This window comes from Felis catus, chromosome B3 (assembly GCF_018350175.1).
Source record: "Felis catus isolate Fca126 chromosome B3, F.catus_Fca126_mat1.0, whole genome shotgun sequence".
In the NCBI taxonomy this organism is placed as follows: domain Eukaryota; kingdom Metazoa; phylum Chordata; class Mammalia; order Carnivora; family Felidae; genus Felis; species Felis catus.
In genome coordinates this window covers 131945361-131963317 of record NC_058373.1, presented here as the reverse complement: position 1 = coordinate 131963317, position 17957 = coordinate 131945361, and the positions used below count along the sequence as shown (strand labels likewise).

The window sequence follows — 17957 nt, the reverse complement described above, 5'->3', positions numbered from 1 at the left end:
AATGAAAAAAACATATGCCAACATTAGAAAGGTGTAAGTCAGAAATAATGTGATGAGCATTCAGTTTGGGTGGGTTGTTAAATTCAGATCTCAGTAGAAGAGGAAAAGGAAACTAGAACCTTTCCTAATAGGAACAGAAGGGAAAAAGGTTGGAAAGCAGTAGAGAATGACTGGACAGGCCTAGAGGCCAGATATTGAAGCTGTGTAAACGCCAAGTTGATGGCGTCAATCCTGGACAATGCAGGAGATGGAAACATTAGAATACCCTCAGAAAGGAGTCACATGATGTCATATTGTATATTTTTATTATAGAGTTTTATTTTTTAATTTATTTTTATTTATTTTGAGAGAAAGAGAAAGCGCACGATGTGCGCACATACAAGTAGGGGAGGGACAAAGAAAGAGAGAGAGAGAATGAATATCCCAAGCAGGCTCCACATTCAGCACAGAGCTTGATGTGGGACTCTAGCTCACAACCCTGAGATCATGACCTGAGCTAAAATCAACAGCTGGACCCCCAAATGACTGAGCCATGCAGGCACCCCCAGAAGCACACTTTAAACAGAAAAGTGTTTGTACTTGAGATTGGGGTGGTGGGATTGAGAAAAAGGAAGCAGAAAGGTCAGCTCAAGGCTAACCACAGTATGCCAGGCACAAGAGGATAATAAAGTAGGGCCACTAGGACAATAGGGCAGATCTGGCAGGTAAGACACAGAATGCTAAGAAAGAGGAAATTTAAAGATAGGATTTCAAGTTTAAGAGAACAGGGGTAGGATTAACAAAAAGAAAAAAAGAGAAAATGTAGGCATCTATGTATCTCTAAATACAAGTTTTCTTAAAACCAGCAAAACACTGGTAATTATTAAGGTGAGGTAACTGGATTCATGGGAATTCACTGCACTATTTTTTCCACTTTTAATAACATTAAAAATTTCACAATAAAAAGACTTAAAATTCTGAAAAGTATAGGTACAGACTTTTCTCATGGTCCCTTCTCATTCTATTTTTGGGCCTAATGAGCACTTTTGTCATAGAACATTTCATAAATATTGAGTGGCAAATATTTAATGTCTCATGAAAAAAGTGTAATAAAGGATGACGTATCATTTAAATTATTACCTTGGCTCTTTTCTATATTATCTCCTTTTGTTTCCTCTTCTTTAATAGGAGGACTTATCCTGGGGGTCCTGCTTTGCCCCTGGACCATTTCTGCCAGCAATTCTTCTTGAGAAGTTCGAGTTCTGGGAGCAACTGGAAGTGTCTGTTTCTGTGAGACTTTTATACAAAAAGGAAAAAAGATGAGAAATGCAGATGCAGTAATACATCAAAACTGAACAGTGAACATGTCCTATTAAATATAAATGCTTCCTCGGGTTTAGGACATATGAAAAGTTTGAAACCATTCACAGATACCAGCTTTTTTCTTACAATATTCCAGAGAGACCAAGAACGGATCTCATCTCTACATTTTAAACCATGTGCCATAAATACACTGCCACGCAAACGTATTCATTTTTAACCAAAAGTAGTTTATAATTTTTTTAATATTTATTTACTTTTGAAAGAGAGAGAGAGAAATAGAGTGTGAGCAGGCGAGGGGCAGAGACGGAGACGCAATTCAAAGCAGGCTCCAGGCTCTCAGCTGTCAGCACAGAGCCCAAAGCAGGACTCAAGCTCACGAACTATGAGATCATGACTTGAGCCAAAGTTGTGGATGTTTAACCGACTGAGCCACCCAGGCACCCCCTTAACCAAACAGTTTAGATTCTGTTATGATCACATAACAATTTCAAATTGTAACCTACATAACAGAGGCCAAGAACAAACTCCAATGCTATTTCTCAAAACACTAGGGAAATCTCTCATCATTATAAAAACAGGAAATTTCACAATCGAGTACTATGTGGCAATGAGAATGAATGAAATATGGCCCTTTGTAGCAACGTGGATGGAACTGGAGTGTGATGCTAAGTGAAATAAGCCATACAGAGAAAGACAGATACCATATGGTTTCACTCTTATGTGGATCCTGAGAAATTTAACAGAAACCCATGGGGGAGGGGAAGGGGGAAAAAAAAAAAAGAGGTTAGAGTGGGAGAGAGCCAAAGCATAAGAGACTCTTAAAAACTGAGAACTGAGGGTTGATGGGGGGTGGGAGGGAGGGGAGGGTGGGTGCTAGGTATTGAGGAGGGCACCTTTTGGGATGAGCACTGGGTGTTCTATGGAAACGAATTTGACAATAAATTTCATATATTGAAAAAATAAATAAATAAAAGAAAAAAAATTGCCACAAGTTAAAAAAAAAAAAAACCTTAATGTAAAAATAAATAAAATAAAAAATAAAAACAGGAAATTTCAAAGTCACAAAGAGTAAAATTCTCTGCAATTCTCAACACTCAATAGTGTGCACAGCAAAAAGAGGGAATGTAAATAGATTAGGTCTAGTGTTGGCCTTTGCGCAATAACCCAGATCTGATATGGCAAAACCCATTTTATGTTCAAGGTTAAAGTAAAAGATGAGAAGCAGGGGCGCCTGGGTAGCTCAGTCAGTTAAGCGTCCGACTTCAGCTCAGATCACGATCTCTTGGTTCATGGGTTCAAGCCCCGTGCTGGGCTCTGTGCTGACAGCTCAGAGTCTGGAGCCTGCTTCAGATTCTGTCTCCCCCTCTCTCTAAAATAAACATTTAAAAAATTTTAAAAAGAAAATAAGAGGACAGATGCCTATGAGGTTTAAAAGTTGCTAACTTACAATTTACTTCACTTTAGGAAGAGGTCACAAAGAGATGCAAAGGAGAATGAAAAACCAGAAAAATGCTAAAAGAATAGTCACCAAATCCATAGCAAAAGTAAAATTTTTTAGAGGCACCTGAGTGACTCAGTCGGTTAAGCATCTGACTCTTGATTTCAGGTCAGGTCATGATCTCACAGCTCATGAGTTGGGGTCCTTTGTCAGGGGCTCTGTGCCTTCAGTGCAGAGCTTGCTTGAGATTCTCTCCCTCTCTCTCCCTCCCCACCTCACTCTGTGTGTGTTCGTTCACTCAAGAAATAATCTTTAAAAAAATTTTTTTAGAGTGGGTAATCACAGACAATGCAGAGCCTGCTTGGGATTCTCTCTCCCTCTCCTTGTCCTTTCCCAACTCTCTCTCAAAAATAAACATTAAAAAAAGAAAACACTTTACACAATGGCTATAGCACATGGGACAAAGTACAGAATTTAATGGCAATATGGCACCTATCACTTGGTTTGCATTTCAGAATAAGCTTTCTATAAGGTCAGATTACAGAACTCATCTCATTTTAAAAGCCTGCAAAACCTTTACCTCCTCTCATAAAATAATTTAGAATTTCTACTAGGACTGAGGCAGGAACATCACAAATGAATCAATTCTCTGCTTTATATTCCATTAGTGGGTTCTACTGAAAGGAAAGAGACCAATATGCTCATACACCAACCATGTCTTTCTAACTCTGGCCTCTTACTACCCAATTGTGCTCCCTTTTATACATCATAAATTCCTATCAAATGCTGACTCCAATGCCAAGAATATTGAAGTCCCATCTTTACCAAAACTCCCTTTAAAAATTCTGTATTTCATACACACTATAAAGAGGAAGGAAAAGGCATTATACATGGCCCTAAGAACTAAATTCCACCAATAGCTACAAGTTCCTCAGACTGGTCAAATCTCTTTTTACAACCATTATTCCCTGAACCTCCTCTTGGTCTTGACATCTGGCAAGTATCTTTTTTTTTTAATTTACATCCAAATTAGTTAGCATATAGTGCAACAATGATTTCAGTAGATTCCTTAGTACCGCTTACGCATTTAGCCCATCCCCCCTCCCACAATCCTTCCAGTAACCCTCAGCCTGTTCTCCATATTTATGAGTCTCTTATGTTTTGTCCCCCTCCCTGTTTTGATATTATTTTTGTTTCCCTTCCCTTATGTTCATCTGTTTTGTCTCTTAAAGTCCTCATATGAGTGAAGTCATATATTGGTCTTTCTCTAACTTCACTTAGCATAATACCCTCCAATTCCATCCACATAGCTGCAGATGGCAAGATTTCATTCTTTTTGATTGCCACATACACACACACACACACACACACACACACACACACACACACACCACATCTTCTTTAACCATTCATCCATCAATGGGCATTTGGGCTCTTTCCATACTTTGGCTGTTGATAATGCTGCTATAAACATGGGGGTGGCATGTGGCAAGTGTCTTTATTATACCACAACTTGGGGAGAAATCAATTCTAGCTTCCTCAAGAGGTACAGAAAACTAACTTAATGTAAATGTAATACACTTAAATTACCTGTAGAATAGTTAGTTGTTTTTGTTACAGATTCTTGAGCTTCAGATATAGCCTTCAAAATTAGATTCTTGTTAGCTTGTTTAGAAGGTGGAAGTGAAGGTCTAAAAAAGTTAAAGGTATTTTGATTAATTTTTAGATTTCAGCTCTTCGCATGCTAGCCATCTATTAGGCCTTTACTATAGCCTTTTCTTAGGTTTGAAACAGACTAGCAATAGTTCTTAGGAAATGCCAACTAGATGGGAAAGTTTTAACTTTTTAAATAATGAATCTGGATCACCCCTCCTCCCCACTATATTAGTTTTTAGCATTCTCTGCAATCTTCTCCAATTTTAAGCAATTTCTCTGATTAATGTTTCTCAAAAACCAATGGAAAAATCTTACGTCATTAAATTTTTATTTTCATGATCTCTAACAAACCCAGGAGCTCCATCAGCCAACTAAAGATTTACAGACAATGTTCAGGGTACCTCCTTTCAGGCTTTGCTGGCACTGACACACTGCTGGAGATGCTTCCTGTACGAGACCCACAATCATCATCTTCCTCCTCCTCTTCTCCATCATGATTGAATTTTTTTACTTTAACAACTGAACTTACCACAGGCAACTTTCTCTTCCGAAAGTTTTCTTCCTGCAATCAGATAAATTTACGCTTACCTAGTCTCAGAAAATAACAAAGATCTACCACAGTATTTCTTCCTTTTCAAGAAAAAGCCAATCATATTTAGAATTCACAGGCTATTTCCTGGTTTCTTATAAAAATATAAATATCCCTAGTAGCCAATCTTCAGCTAAAACAAAAACTAGTGCTTTACAATCACTTATAAACAGCAGCATGTAACACTGCTGAAGAAACTAATAAAATGAAATTACTTGTTTACTAGTAATTGCTGTGGAAAATCTAATAAAATTGACCTAAAATTCTACCAAAACTATAAGGTAAGGTTAAAGGTATCTCAAATGGGGGGGAAAAAAGGTTATCTCAAATGCTGGCATCCCAGAAAAATAAATAAGATGTAAAATATCTGTAGAAGCCAGTTGTGAAGAGGAATATCTGATGTAGTATGTTCAGTAGCAGATGTATCAGTTTAAAGTAAACGTGCAATACGTGTGTAGCTATTCCACACATATTTAGTATTAAGAACTGCTAATTTTCAGCCTAACAAGCCAGAATTTAGAAGTATATACAGGGATGCCTGGCTGACTCAGTTGGTAGAACATGTGATTCGATCTCAGGGTCACTGAGTTCAAGCCACATGTTAGGTGTGTGGCCTACTAAAAAAATAATAATAATAAAATAAAATAAAATATATACAAACCTCAATACTCATTTTTTCTGAGTTGTTTCTGAAGAAGGGACTATAAGTCTCTTCTAAGCTGTTAAGCACTTCCTGTTCACACAAACGTCCTGTTTCATATACCCGGCTGTTCTGTAAATCAGGTTGCTTGGCAGCATGAATATTGTTTTGTTGCTGCTGAAATTGCAACCTGTTTAAATGAGCACCACTATCTGCATTTCGACTTGCAGGTGGTCGATAAATTTCAATAGAAGGGCGAGAAGAACCATATGTAAGTGTCACTGTCGGTTTTTTCTGAGATAAGGGATTCTCCTGCACAAAATTGAGGTCTTCATCAATGAGATCATCTGGTTCTGGCTTAATATCAATTACATCTTCAGAGGGTGCTGGCTCCCTCAGAGGCTTCACAGTTGACATTAATCGGGTTGCAGCTCCATCATCATAAGTCTGTCTATTTTTTTAAGAAACACACAAAGAATTATATCCAATTTAGAGCAGTATGTTTAAATCTTCAAAGAATATTTAAATTTTAATGAAACAAGGTAGACACTCCCTTTACAAATTCCATTAAAAACTATAAAATTGCATTCTATTTTAAAACTTTGATTTACTACATTTGAGGTAAAAGATAATCATACTTTGGATTTTATTATTTTATTCAAAAAAATTGCTCATGACCACCTCCGTATTTCCAAAACTTTCTGAAAACAGAAGTTTAAAGATATAAAAACCAATGTAAATGTCACATACACACACCTACCTACCCACAGAAGGTCTACAGAGGATTCTCACCTAACATTAGTGGTTTTCTGCTCCTGTGAACTAGTAGAAACCCTGGAATCTCTTTTCTCAGGTCTTGTGCTAGCAACTGCGAGGGGTGGCACTGCAGCTTCATGCCTTCTCTCGTCTCCCCGACCGAAACTGCTCTTGTTTGAAGACACGTTATTATCAAAGATGTTGGTATCAGAAGACTTGAGACTGGAGGGATCTGAAAAGAAAATCACATGGTCCTTTTAAGCTGTTATTTATTACTTTGAACCTTCCCCATCTTCATCACCAATTTAAAAGCAATACGTGTTCTTCCACGACATTTTTTTAAATTTTTTTTTCAACGTTTTTTATTTATTTTTGGGACAGAGAGAGACAGAGCATGAACGGGGGAGGGGCAGAGAGAGAGGGAGACACAGAACCGGGAACAGGCTCCAGGCTCCGAGCCATCAGCCCAGCGCCCGACGCGGGGCTCGAACTCACGGACCGTGAGATCGTGACCTGGCTGAAGTCGGACGCTTAACCAACTGTGCCACCACCCAGGCACCCCTCTTCCACAACATTTTTAATGGCTGAATGTTATTCCATACATAGTAATATAATTATTTCGATTTGCTATTACTAAACTTTTAAGGAATTTTCCATTATAAAATACTAAAATATCCTTGAAGCTAAATCACTGCACACATGTACAATTACTTCCTTAACATAAATTGCATAGTTTCCCTTCCTTTATTTAAGTTTATTTATTTTTGAGAGACAGACAGAAACTCCCAAATAGGCTCTGTGCTGGCAGCACAGAGCCTGACACAGGGCTCAAACTCATGAACCATGAGATCATGACCCAAGCCAAAATCAAGAGTGAGGAATTTAACCGACTAAGCCATCCAGGCGCCCCTCTCTTCCATCGTTTAAATTATCTTTAAATTATGTTAAATTTATTGCTCTTGAATTCATAATTCATAGGCTTCCTAAGAAAGTTCAAGTGAACCACTGTTTTCAAATTTATGGAATTTTTCCCAAAGCAATATACATGGCTTTAGAAAGAAAATGCTATAGTAAATTCCAAAAACCCTGAATTTTAATGAATCTTACCAGTTGTAACAGAGCGAAGTTTATCTAATACACCGTGAAGCCTGAAAGAAAAAAAATATATTTTAAAGCTTCCTTTAATCAAGAAAGATTTTCTCAATTGTCACTTGAAATTTGATGACATTATAGAATTTACCTTCAGATATAATGGTACTAAATGGTATTTAATAGATAAACAGTACTAAAATTAAAGACTCAATGTACCTTAGGGTAAAAGAAGATAAAACACACAAGTATGTAATACAGATTATTACAATCATTTAAGCAGTTTGTTTTATCTATTAATATGGTTTTTGGGACAACTTAATTCCAAGAGTTGAAAAAACTTCAAAATAATCTTAAAATATATCACTTCATTGTAACTATTACTTACAAAACTAGTCACATAAACAAGAATAGACTACAACCTTGCTTATAATATAACCTGTTTTAGTAGTTATGTACAAGGCAAATGTGCCTTACAATCCTTTCAGGAGGCTTCATTAAAAAACCAGAAATATCTCATTAATAATGTTTCAACCAGAACCCAGTCACATGCCACTGTCCCCTTGGACACAATTATTGCAGAATAGTCCGTTTCAAGCTGGTGAATGAACATTTAACTTAAGAAAATAAACTGCCAAGACAGTGACATCGTAACTTGTATCAGTATGTGTTAAGGAACTAAATTTATGGCAAGATGAGAAAGGTGAATTAATATGATTTTAAATTCCAATTCATATAGTCCTTTATGTAAGAAATTTGTCTCAAGCATTCCATCAAGTTAATTAAGAAAGATCTACTGAGTCAATCTCCCATATTATACTAGTGGGACTCCAACCCAAAGTGATACCAAGGATGAACCAAAAAACCAAGTCATAAAACATGTATATGAAAGAAAACAAATACCTGGACTGTAGATTAAAAAAAAAAAAAAAATCATAGTTTCCCCAGTCAAAAGTTCCACGGTCTTTTTTTTTTTTTTTTTTTTTTTAATTCTAGGGACTAAGTGTAACAAGTGGGTTAGATCACCCACGTTATGGTAGTGGATGTTCCAAAACATCTGAGGATCAACCAGTGTACTGAATGTTCTTCAAAACTATGTAATATAATCAGAGAATTCTATTTGCAATTTCAAGAAAACTTCACAAGACTGATAAAGCATATAGTAGCCCACTGGGGCAAAAATACCTTCAAGATAAACTCTGGTTTAAAAGCAAGAAGTAGAAGTTAACCAGTTTCATATCCCTCTTTAGCGCCTATTAACCTCTCCCAGTCTCCTGCCATAAAAAGTAAGCAGGCCACTCTACTAGCTCAACTTTTGCTCCATTATCAACTTGTTCTGTAATTGGTGGTTCCCAGAGTGAGGGCCTTTTCAGAGTACATCCTGATCTATTCTCAGCCACATCATTACCTCCCCCTACCCTCACTCTACCTCAAACATGGTACCAGAGCCTGGCCTGCCTTCTTAAATGAATCTTATGCTTTTTTTTTTCTCCATATTCTCAACTGAAAGGCCTCTGTTGGTTTGAAAAAGGACACTGAAAATAATAACATGAATTTATATTTAAACATAAAATTGTCTTTTTACAATCCCAAACTTCAGAAGGTTCCAAACTTTTAAAACTCATTTGAAATTTTGTCCAAAACCTTTGCGCCCCCTAAAGGTTAACTCACTAGAGAAAGCAATTTAGGAAGTCAACCCGGCCCCCAAAACATATGTAACTGGTTTGGGTTCAGGGAAAGGAATAAGAGATCCAAAGGTTTACAAAGAAACACAATAACCTACAGTTAACACAGACTAAGGACTTGCTATGGGCCAGGCACAGATATAAGTACCTTACATATATTATTTCATTTAATCCTTACAATGTCCTATAAAGGGAATTTATTAATCCCATTTTACAAATGGAAAAACCAAAGTAAGAAGCAGATCCAGGATTCAACCTCAGCAATCTGGCTCCAGAGGCTGTGCTCTCATGCATGGCTCACTACCTGCCTCTCCACAGTGAATCTGCCTCTCCTGTCAAGAACCTCTTTTCAGACAGAATGCCTACTCTGATTTGTGCCAAACTTTGGTCTAAGGGGTAAAAATTCAGAAACATACCATACGGTGAATCGAATTGTGTTGTTCCCTAGAAACAGGGACAGGTCCTCTGTCATTTGGTCCTGACTTTTCTTGTTGGCCACCATCACCATAATGTAATCAGGAAGTTCTTCATCTAGTTAAAAGGAAAAGTATATAAAAACTTTTTACGTTTTCCTCAATATTGACTTCTAAAAAGTTAACGTACTTGAAAATATAAATATAGCTCTAAGAATTAACATCTCAGCTCTACTAGAATTATGTTGGACAAGAAAGTATAGCTTTTTTTTCCTCTTCATTACATAGGTATTTCAATTATTGGTAAGGATGGAAATTAGAAATAACTAACAAATCCTTATAAAACTAGGTATTCTGAATTACAGTATCAAACTTGAGTGTATTCATTTCCTTTTTATCTTTTTAATTAATGCTCATCAATTTCAGCAAAGCTTCCAAAAAGCAAATGGATATTCCTCAAGAATAATAGAGTTTTGTATGTTTTATGTTTTATTTAAGCTTCAAAATTATACTCCTTTCTCAAGAGAACATCTTTATCCTCAGTAAAGGCAGATTTATATTATCTCAGGGTAATAAACCTCAACATCAAATGAACTAAAACCACCCAAAAACTCTACATGGTTTAAAAAATTTAATCTTAAATTTAAATAATTTTAATTTCACTGTTTTATCCTCACTCTCCTACATAATGATTATGAAGGTGAGGTCTAGGACCAAAAAGAAAAACAAAACCACCACAGTAAGAAGATAAGGAAGCAAAAGCCATTTATCAAGAACTCTAATCCCCACCAAAAAAAAAAAAAAATCCTTCAGATTTAATACCTAAAATATTCCTATTTTTAAGTAGGTAGAAAGGCTCATTTCAGAAATACGCTTAGGCCAAAACAAACAAAAAACCTTTCATTTGTTTCAAGGAGAAATACCAAAAATCCAGTTCAAGAAAAGCACAAACATACTCAGAAAGCCCAATCTACAAATGGAAACAGAGAAATCTAATTATTATTTTTTTTTTTTACTGCTCTAGTAGTATGAAGACACAATTGATTTATTCACTTTATATTAATGGACATTTAAATCTCTTGAAATCTTACACTGACAACAAAAAAATGTTGCCAAGAAATTTTAGGAAACTAGGTGGCAACCCTGCCTGAACATTACGATTATTGGGAGAGTTAACTGAAAATCCAGAGGCTATGTGCTATGCAAGCTATTCTGTTTCACATCATGACAGACCTAGAAGAAGTAGTATTTATAAGGTGCACTGGGGTAAAAAGTTATTCATAGTCAAAGTAAACTAGCCACTTCTGCCTTACCAGTTACCTCAAGTGCTATGAAAAATCAAATCTGAACAGAATGAAAACTGTTCCTAATTTCCAGTATAATAACGTGCAGATAACACTAGCTAAGCAGCTGCTATAGAGGAGAGATTCTCAAATTTAATTTCACGTTAGAATCTGCTGGGGAGCTTTAAAAAAATCTGCTTATGTCCAAGCTCCCTCTCAATTCAATTACAATACTGGACAGGAGGATCAAAACATCAGCGTTTTATTTTATTGAAGTATAATTAATATACGTTATATCAGTTTCAGGTGCACAACATACTAATTTGACAATTCTATACATTACTCCATGCTCACCACGGTAAGTGTAGTCGCCATCCATCACCATACAATGTTATTACAATACTATGCTCCCTATGCTGTACCTTTTGTTTATGTGACTTATTTTAGAGCTAGAAATTTGTCCCTGTTAATCCCCTTAATCTAGTTCACCCATTCCTCACCTACCTCCCCTCCGGCAACCACCATGTTGTTCTCTGTATTTACGAGTCTGGGTTGTCTGTTTCTAGTTTGTTTTTTAGATTTTATTTCAAGTAATCTCCACACTCAACATGGGGCTCATATTCACAACCCTGAGATCAAGAATTGCATGCTCTACCAACTGAGCCAGCCAGGCGCCCTACTTTATTTTTTAGATTCTGCATGTAAGCTAAATCATATGGTATCTGTCTTTCTCTGTGTGACTTCATTTCACTTAGCATAATACCTTCTGGGTTCATCCACATTGTAAATGGCAAGGCCTCATTCTTTTTTATGGCTGAGTAATGTTCCATTATAAACATATATACACGTGTATATGTTTATACGTATTACATCTTCTTTACCCATCATCTATCAATGGGCACTTACGCGGCTTCCATACCTTGGCTATTGTAAATAATGCTGCAATATAACATATAGGTGCATGTATCTTTTCATACCATTCTTTGGGTAAATACCCAATAGAATTACTGGATGTGGTATTTCTATTTTTAATTTTTTGAGGAACCGCCACACTGTTTTCCACAGTAGCTGCACCAAATTGTATTTCCACCAACAGTACACAAGGGTTCCTTTTTCTCTATATCCTTGCCAAGCTCTTATCTCTTTGATTCTAGCCATTTTGACAGGTATAAGGTGATAGCTATGGTTTTGATTCGCATTTCCCTGATTAGTAATGTTGACTATCTTCTCATGTGTCTGCTGGCCATCTACAGGTCTTCTTTGGAAAAATGTCTATTTTTATTTTTCCAAGTGTATTTCTTCTGACAGAGAGAGAGCAAACAGGGAAGGAGCAGAAAGGAAGAGAGCGAGAATCCCAAGCAGGCTCCGCGCTGTTGGTAGAGCCTGAAGCCAGGCTTGAACTCACGAGCCATAGAGATCATGACCTAAGCCAAAACCAAGAGTCAGATGCTCAACCAACTAAGCCACCCAGGCGCCTCCTTCTGTCCATTTTTAAAATGGATTTGGTTTTTGAGGGATTTTTTTTTTTTTTGGTGTTGAATTGTAAGTTTTTTACATATTTTACATATTTTACTTACATTAAATATGTAAGTTTTTTACATATTTTGCATATGAATCCCTTATCAGATGTATCATTTGCAGATACCCTCTTCCATTCAACAGGCTGCCTTTTTGTTTTGTTGGAGAAATCTGAGTATTTAATGAAATTATGCAATATGATGTGAGGAGATACAAGAGAGAACAAAAAACCAGTCATTTATTTTCTTTGCAGAGTATCAAAAAGTTCCCACTGTTTTCTGGAAATTGCAGTAAATAAGCCTGGTAGCTTATTTATGTGAAATGTAAGGTTAACAAAGAAGTTAGAATGCTTTGTCAGCCTTCACAGATCTTCTCCATCATAATGTCAATGGTGAAGATGTGCTTTCCTGTCACTATCAGTTTGCATCTTCTAACCCAGCCATCCACCTGTGTGGATCAGTTGGTTGAGCGTCCAGCTGAGGTCATGATCTCATGGTTCATGGGTTAGAGCCCCATGTCAGGCTCTGTGCTCACAGCTCAGAGCCTGGAGCCTGCCTTGGATTCTGTGTCTCCCTCTCTTTCTGCCCCTCCCTCGCTCATGCTCTGTCTCAAAAATAAAGATAAACTTAAAAAATTTTTAAATAAAATAAAATAAAATTCTATGTGAGATCAGTTGTTGCTTCAGTACAGGTCCAAGCAGAGAAAGGTGGGAAGGAGAGATACAAAGAAGCCCAAGGCAACTTTTGGGAGTGATGAATACGTTCATTAGTCTGATTATCGTGTATATTTGTCAAAACATACCAAGTTGTACACTTAAACTATGCACAGTTTAACGTACACCAATTACATGTCAACAGAGTCACTAGAATTCATACACTGCTTTCTCAGTTTACAAAACAGGAAGAATCTAATGAAAAATTAATGTGTTCATGATATATTTTTACAGAATTCTGAGTTCTCAAATTTATTTGAAGTCTATACAATAGGGGGAAAAGTGAGTTTTGAAGGTTTAAGCTCAGGCTTCTACAATGTGAGTAAAATCGTCAACTACGCTTAAATTTTTTTAAGTAAAAAATAAAGAAAATAACACGTGAATGACTTACAAATTGTAGTTGCCATCCCACTAACATGCTCCATTTTAAACAAACACAAATGAACAGTTATCATTCTTAACAAAGACTTGTTCTCCTTTGTATCCCACCCAATACGTTAAAAAAGGATACTCAATATTTATTAAAGGACTGTTTCTATAACCTTAGAAGTTTCCAGGGCTCTAATACCAAAAAAAGAGATTAGAAAGTCACCCTTTCCAGAAAGACGACATATAAACATACAATTAGGTAGTTAACTGTAAATCTAAATTAATAATGGCAGGCTCCAGGCTCTGAACTGTCAGCTCGGAGCCCCACACAGGGCTCAAACTCATGAACCATGAGATCATGACCTGAGCTGAGTCCTACGCTTAACCAACTGAGCCACCCAGCCCCGCCCCCCTCCAGCTCCCCCCGCAATTTCAGTGGAGTTCCAGAGGACCATACAGGAGTGATTGACTCCTGTTTTTAGCATTAAGGACACAGAAGACCTGAGTTCTTTGGTCTTAAATCTGATACTGACCAGCTAGCTCTATTTAGCCCAAGACTCCATTTCTTGATTTGTAAAAGGAGTAATACTACCTGCCATTCCCGCTATTTTCAGGAACAAATGGAACTATATGAAAATATTCTGAAAATCATAAAATATATACTTTTACTACAATTACATTTTATATTGGACATTAGGCTTATAAACCAGGTTTTAATAGGCTCAAAATCCTTGGTTTGAGATTGTTGCTAAGTGATAGGAATCATCAATAAGATTGAATTCAGACTCAATGAACACATGTTTGTGCTTTTATGTGCTAGAATTAATAAAGTTCACATCATAGGTTTTCTGCAGATTTCTTTTTGAACCAAAACAAGTTCCTGACACATAGCTGGTGTATCCATTAAGTGCTGAGCAAATAAAAGAAAAAAATGAATCCTGGTTCAGCTTCATCTTCACTTCTGAGCCTCAATTCCTCTTATCTGTTAATGACTTCTAACAACCTTGACAACAATTTACAAAATGTGTCCAGCATGTGTTAAATTAGCAATTCTCAAACTGTTGGATCTCAGGTCCCTTTTATGTTCTTAAAAAAAAAATTTTTTTAATCTCTATTTTTGAGAGAGAGAGAGCAAGCAGGGAAGGGGTAGAGAGAGAGGGAGACACAAAATCCAAAGGAAAATCCAGGCTCTGAGCTGTCAGCACAGAACCTGATGTGAGGCTCAAACTCAGAGACTGGGAGATCTTGACCTGAGCTGAAGTCAGATGCTTAACCGATTGAGCCACCCAGGTGCCCCTTAAAATTTAATGTTTGTTTATTTTTGAGAGAGAGAGAGAGAGAGTAAGCGAGCACGGGCACAAGTGGGGGAGGGGGAAAGACCAAGAAAGAGACAGAGAATATGAAGCAGGCTCCAGGCTGTCAGCACAGAGCCTGACACAGGGCTCGAACTCATGAACTGTGAAATCGTGACCTGAGCCGAAGTTGAATGCTCAACCAACTGAGCCACACAGAAGCCCCCTAAAATTATTGATGACCCCAAAGAACTTTTATTTATGTGAGTTATCTATTGGTAATTACCAGACTAGAAAAACTAAGAATTTAAAAAAGTATTAATTCATTTAAAATAACATACCACGTGTCAATAAACCCATTTATATGACGTAAATCAACATTTTTATTAAAAACCTACATTTTCCAAAACAAAAATGCAAAAAGTTGTATTTTTATAAATCTCCTTAATACATGGATTTTAAGAAGACAGCTGGATCCTAGTTTCTCCTTCTGCATTTAAATGTTATGCTGTTCTAATTGAAAAACATGAAGAAAATCTGGCCTCACAAATACATAGTGAGAAAATAAAGTATAGATGACCCTTGAACAACATGAGTTTGAACTGCCTGGGTCCAATTATACCTGGATTGTTTCTGCTACAGTCATCAAAAATGTATTTTCTCCTCTTTATGACTTTCGTAATGTTTTTTTCCTATAGTTTATTGTATAAATACAGCAATATATATAACATACAAAATATGTGTTAATGGACTGTTTATGTTACCAGTAAGGCTTCTGATCAACAATAGGCTAGTAGTTATATTTGCGGAGAGTCAAAAGTTGTATTTTCGACTGTGTGTAGGGAGGGGGAGAGGGAGTATCCAGCAACACTAACCCCCCAATTGTTCAAGGCTCAACTGTATTTTAACAGCCTTTTCAGATAATGTGGATATTCTTTTGTGATACTATACCAAAACTCAACAAGTGGTACTTTCTTAAAGGTTAGCAGCAATATGGAAACTAAAACTCTATCAACGACCTTTTTACACTTATTACATGAAAATCCCTTGATCCATCTTCCACTTTTATTTATTTATTTTTTTTTAATGTTTATTTTTGAGAGACAGTGGGGAAGGGGCAGAGACAGAGAATCTGAAGCTGCCAGCTGTCAGTACAGAGCCCCCAACACAGGGTTCAAACTCATTAACTGTGAGATCATGACCTGAGTTAAAGTCAAATGCCCACTGACTGAGCCACCCAGGTGCCCCCATCCTCCATATTTAATGCATCTTTTTTCCCCTGTGTAATTCTGTATCATCACGCATTGGTCATGTGAAAGAATAGTGGCTAAGGGCGCCTGGGTGGCTCAGTTGGTTAAACGTTTAATTTCACTCAGGTCTTGATCTACCTGTCTGCGAGTTCAAGCCTTTCATGGGGCTCTGTGCTGACACCTCAGAGCCTGGAGGCTGCTTGGGAATCTGAGTCTCCTTTTCTCTGACCCTACCCTGCTCGCTCGCTCGCTCTCTCTCAAAAATAAATACACATTTTAAAAAATTACACATTAAAAAAAGAAAAAAAATACTGGCTCACTGAGCTATACAAATCACTTGACATGCTGATACATTTCATTATGAGACAGAAAAGAATCATTTGTTAATATCATTAAAAATCTTTTGTCTTAAATGTTTGACAGAAAGTGAGTGCACAGACGAGCGGGGAAGACGCAGGGAGGCAGGAAGAGAGAGAGAATCCCAAGCAGGAAGAGAGCCACCCAGGTGCTCCAGAAATTCTTTTACGTAATGGGAAGCTTTCAAGTTCACGAAGGCAAACACAAATTTTTCAGAATTCTAATTTTCATTTGAAAGCTCAACTTTTGTCACTGGCAACAAAGTGTATCAGTTTTTTCCTTTGCTCACTTTCAAGAAAATGTCTGCCAAATACCCAAGTGTATATATCTAGCTTGTCAGAATATAAAAACGATGTTCCCATGGGGCGCCTGGGTGGCTAGGTTAAGCGTCTGATTCCATTTTGGCTCAGATCATCATCTCACCATTCAGAGCCCCTGCTTATTAGGATTCTCTCTCCCTCTCTGCTTTTCTCCGACTCATGTATGCAATGCACTCTCTCTCAAAAATAAACATTAAAAAAAAAAAAAAAAAAAAGATGTTCCATAAAAAAGGTGGCTGGGTTTAGTTCTCAACTCAATCACACAAATCCTTTCCATTTAGACAATCCATCCTGCTTTAATATACAGCACAAGTATTTTATGAGTCATTCCTACTTTCTCAGACCACACATTAAAAAGATGTAGTCAAGGGCCAGGGTTTATAAACGATTTTTACTGCTTCACTAATTATATATGTATACATACATATTTTAAGCAGGCTTCACACCCAGCACAGAGCCCAATGCGGGACTCAAACTCACGACTCTGAGCCGAGATCAAGAGTACCACACTTAAAACGACTGAGCAATCCAGGAACCCCCCCCCCCCTTAATTATATCCTTAAATGAAACTGGCTTTAAAAAAAAAAATTCCAAGCGGAAGGGTGTGAATATGATTGGTCATAAGAGTTTGGTATGAGATCTCAATTTAGGGTAAGGTACCAGCACTTTAACTGACCACTGCATTTGCCCAATCCAAATGTCAGCACAGTGAAAAGACTGAGTACCCTATCAGTACTACTATGAAAACAGTTTTGACTTCACAAAAACCCTTGCCATCTCTCACACCGTTAAGAACCACTGTTGTAAATGGTAGCTATTACTTTTACAGGAGGCACCAGCGTTAGAGCCAGAGATCTAGGTCTCAATCCATAAAGCACTGCTCAAGTAAGCACTCAAAACCTCAGTTTCCTTGCTTGTACAGGGAGGGTTATTACCACTTACCTCTCAGTGTTCTCCTGGGTATTGCCGTGACCTAATGCATAGACAACGGTTAAACACACTGCCTGACCCAAAGCAAACACTCAAATTATAAATCATAAACGAATAAAGAGAACGCATTACTGTATGCGGTAAGACAAAACGGGACAGGAAAAAAGAAACATCTGAAAATAAAACTCACTGAACCATGACAGAGGCAAAGGTGAGAAAACATTCATATGCAAAATAATGGTTCTGAAACCAGAAGGTCAAAAAGAAAGTAAGGGAAATAGGAAAAACAAAGTAAGAATCAGATAAACATTATGGAGAATACGACAGGGCCTCAAGAGAGAGGAAGCTAAACAATTTT

The 17957-nt window shown here is 37.1% G+C and overlaps 1 protein-coding gene across 4 annotated transcripts in view; it reads right to left on the bottom strand.

The window, feature by feature from the left end:
- ZC3H14 (zinc finger CCCH-type containing 14) overlaps positions 1-17957 on the bottom strand; it is a 46953-nt gene that overhangs the window by 28071 nt on the left and 925 nt on the right. For all 4 annotated transcript variants that reach the window (XM_023255936.2, XM_023255938.2, XM_023255935.2 and 1 more), the window contains exons 3-9: positions 9572-9686; positions 7489-7529; positions 6418-6613; positions 5647-6076; positions 4798-4958; positions 4331-4431; positions 1120-1275 (exon numbers count right to left, since the gene is read on the bottom strand). In XM_023255936.2, coding sequence (XP_023111704.1) covers positions 1120-1275; positions 4331-4431; positions 4798-4958; positions 5647-6076; positions 6418-6613; positions 7489-7529; positions 9572-9686 — 1200 coding nt within the window. The remainder of the gene's footprint in view (positions 1-1119; positions 1276-4330; positions 4432-4797; positions 4959-5646; positions 6077-6417; positions 6614-7488; positions 7530-9571; positions 9687-17957) is intronic.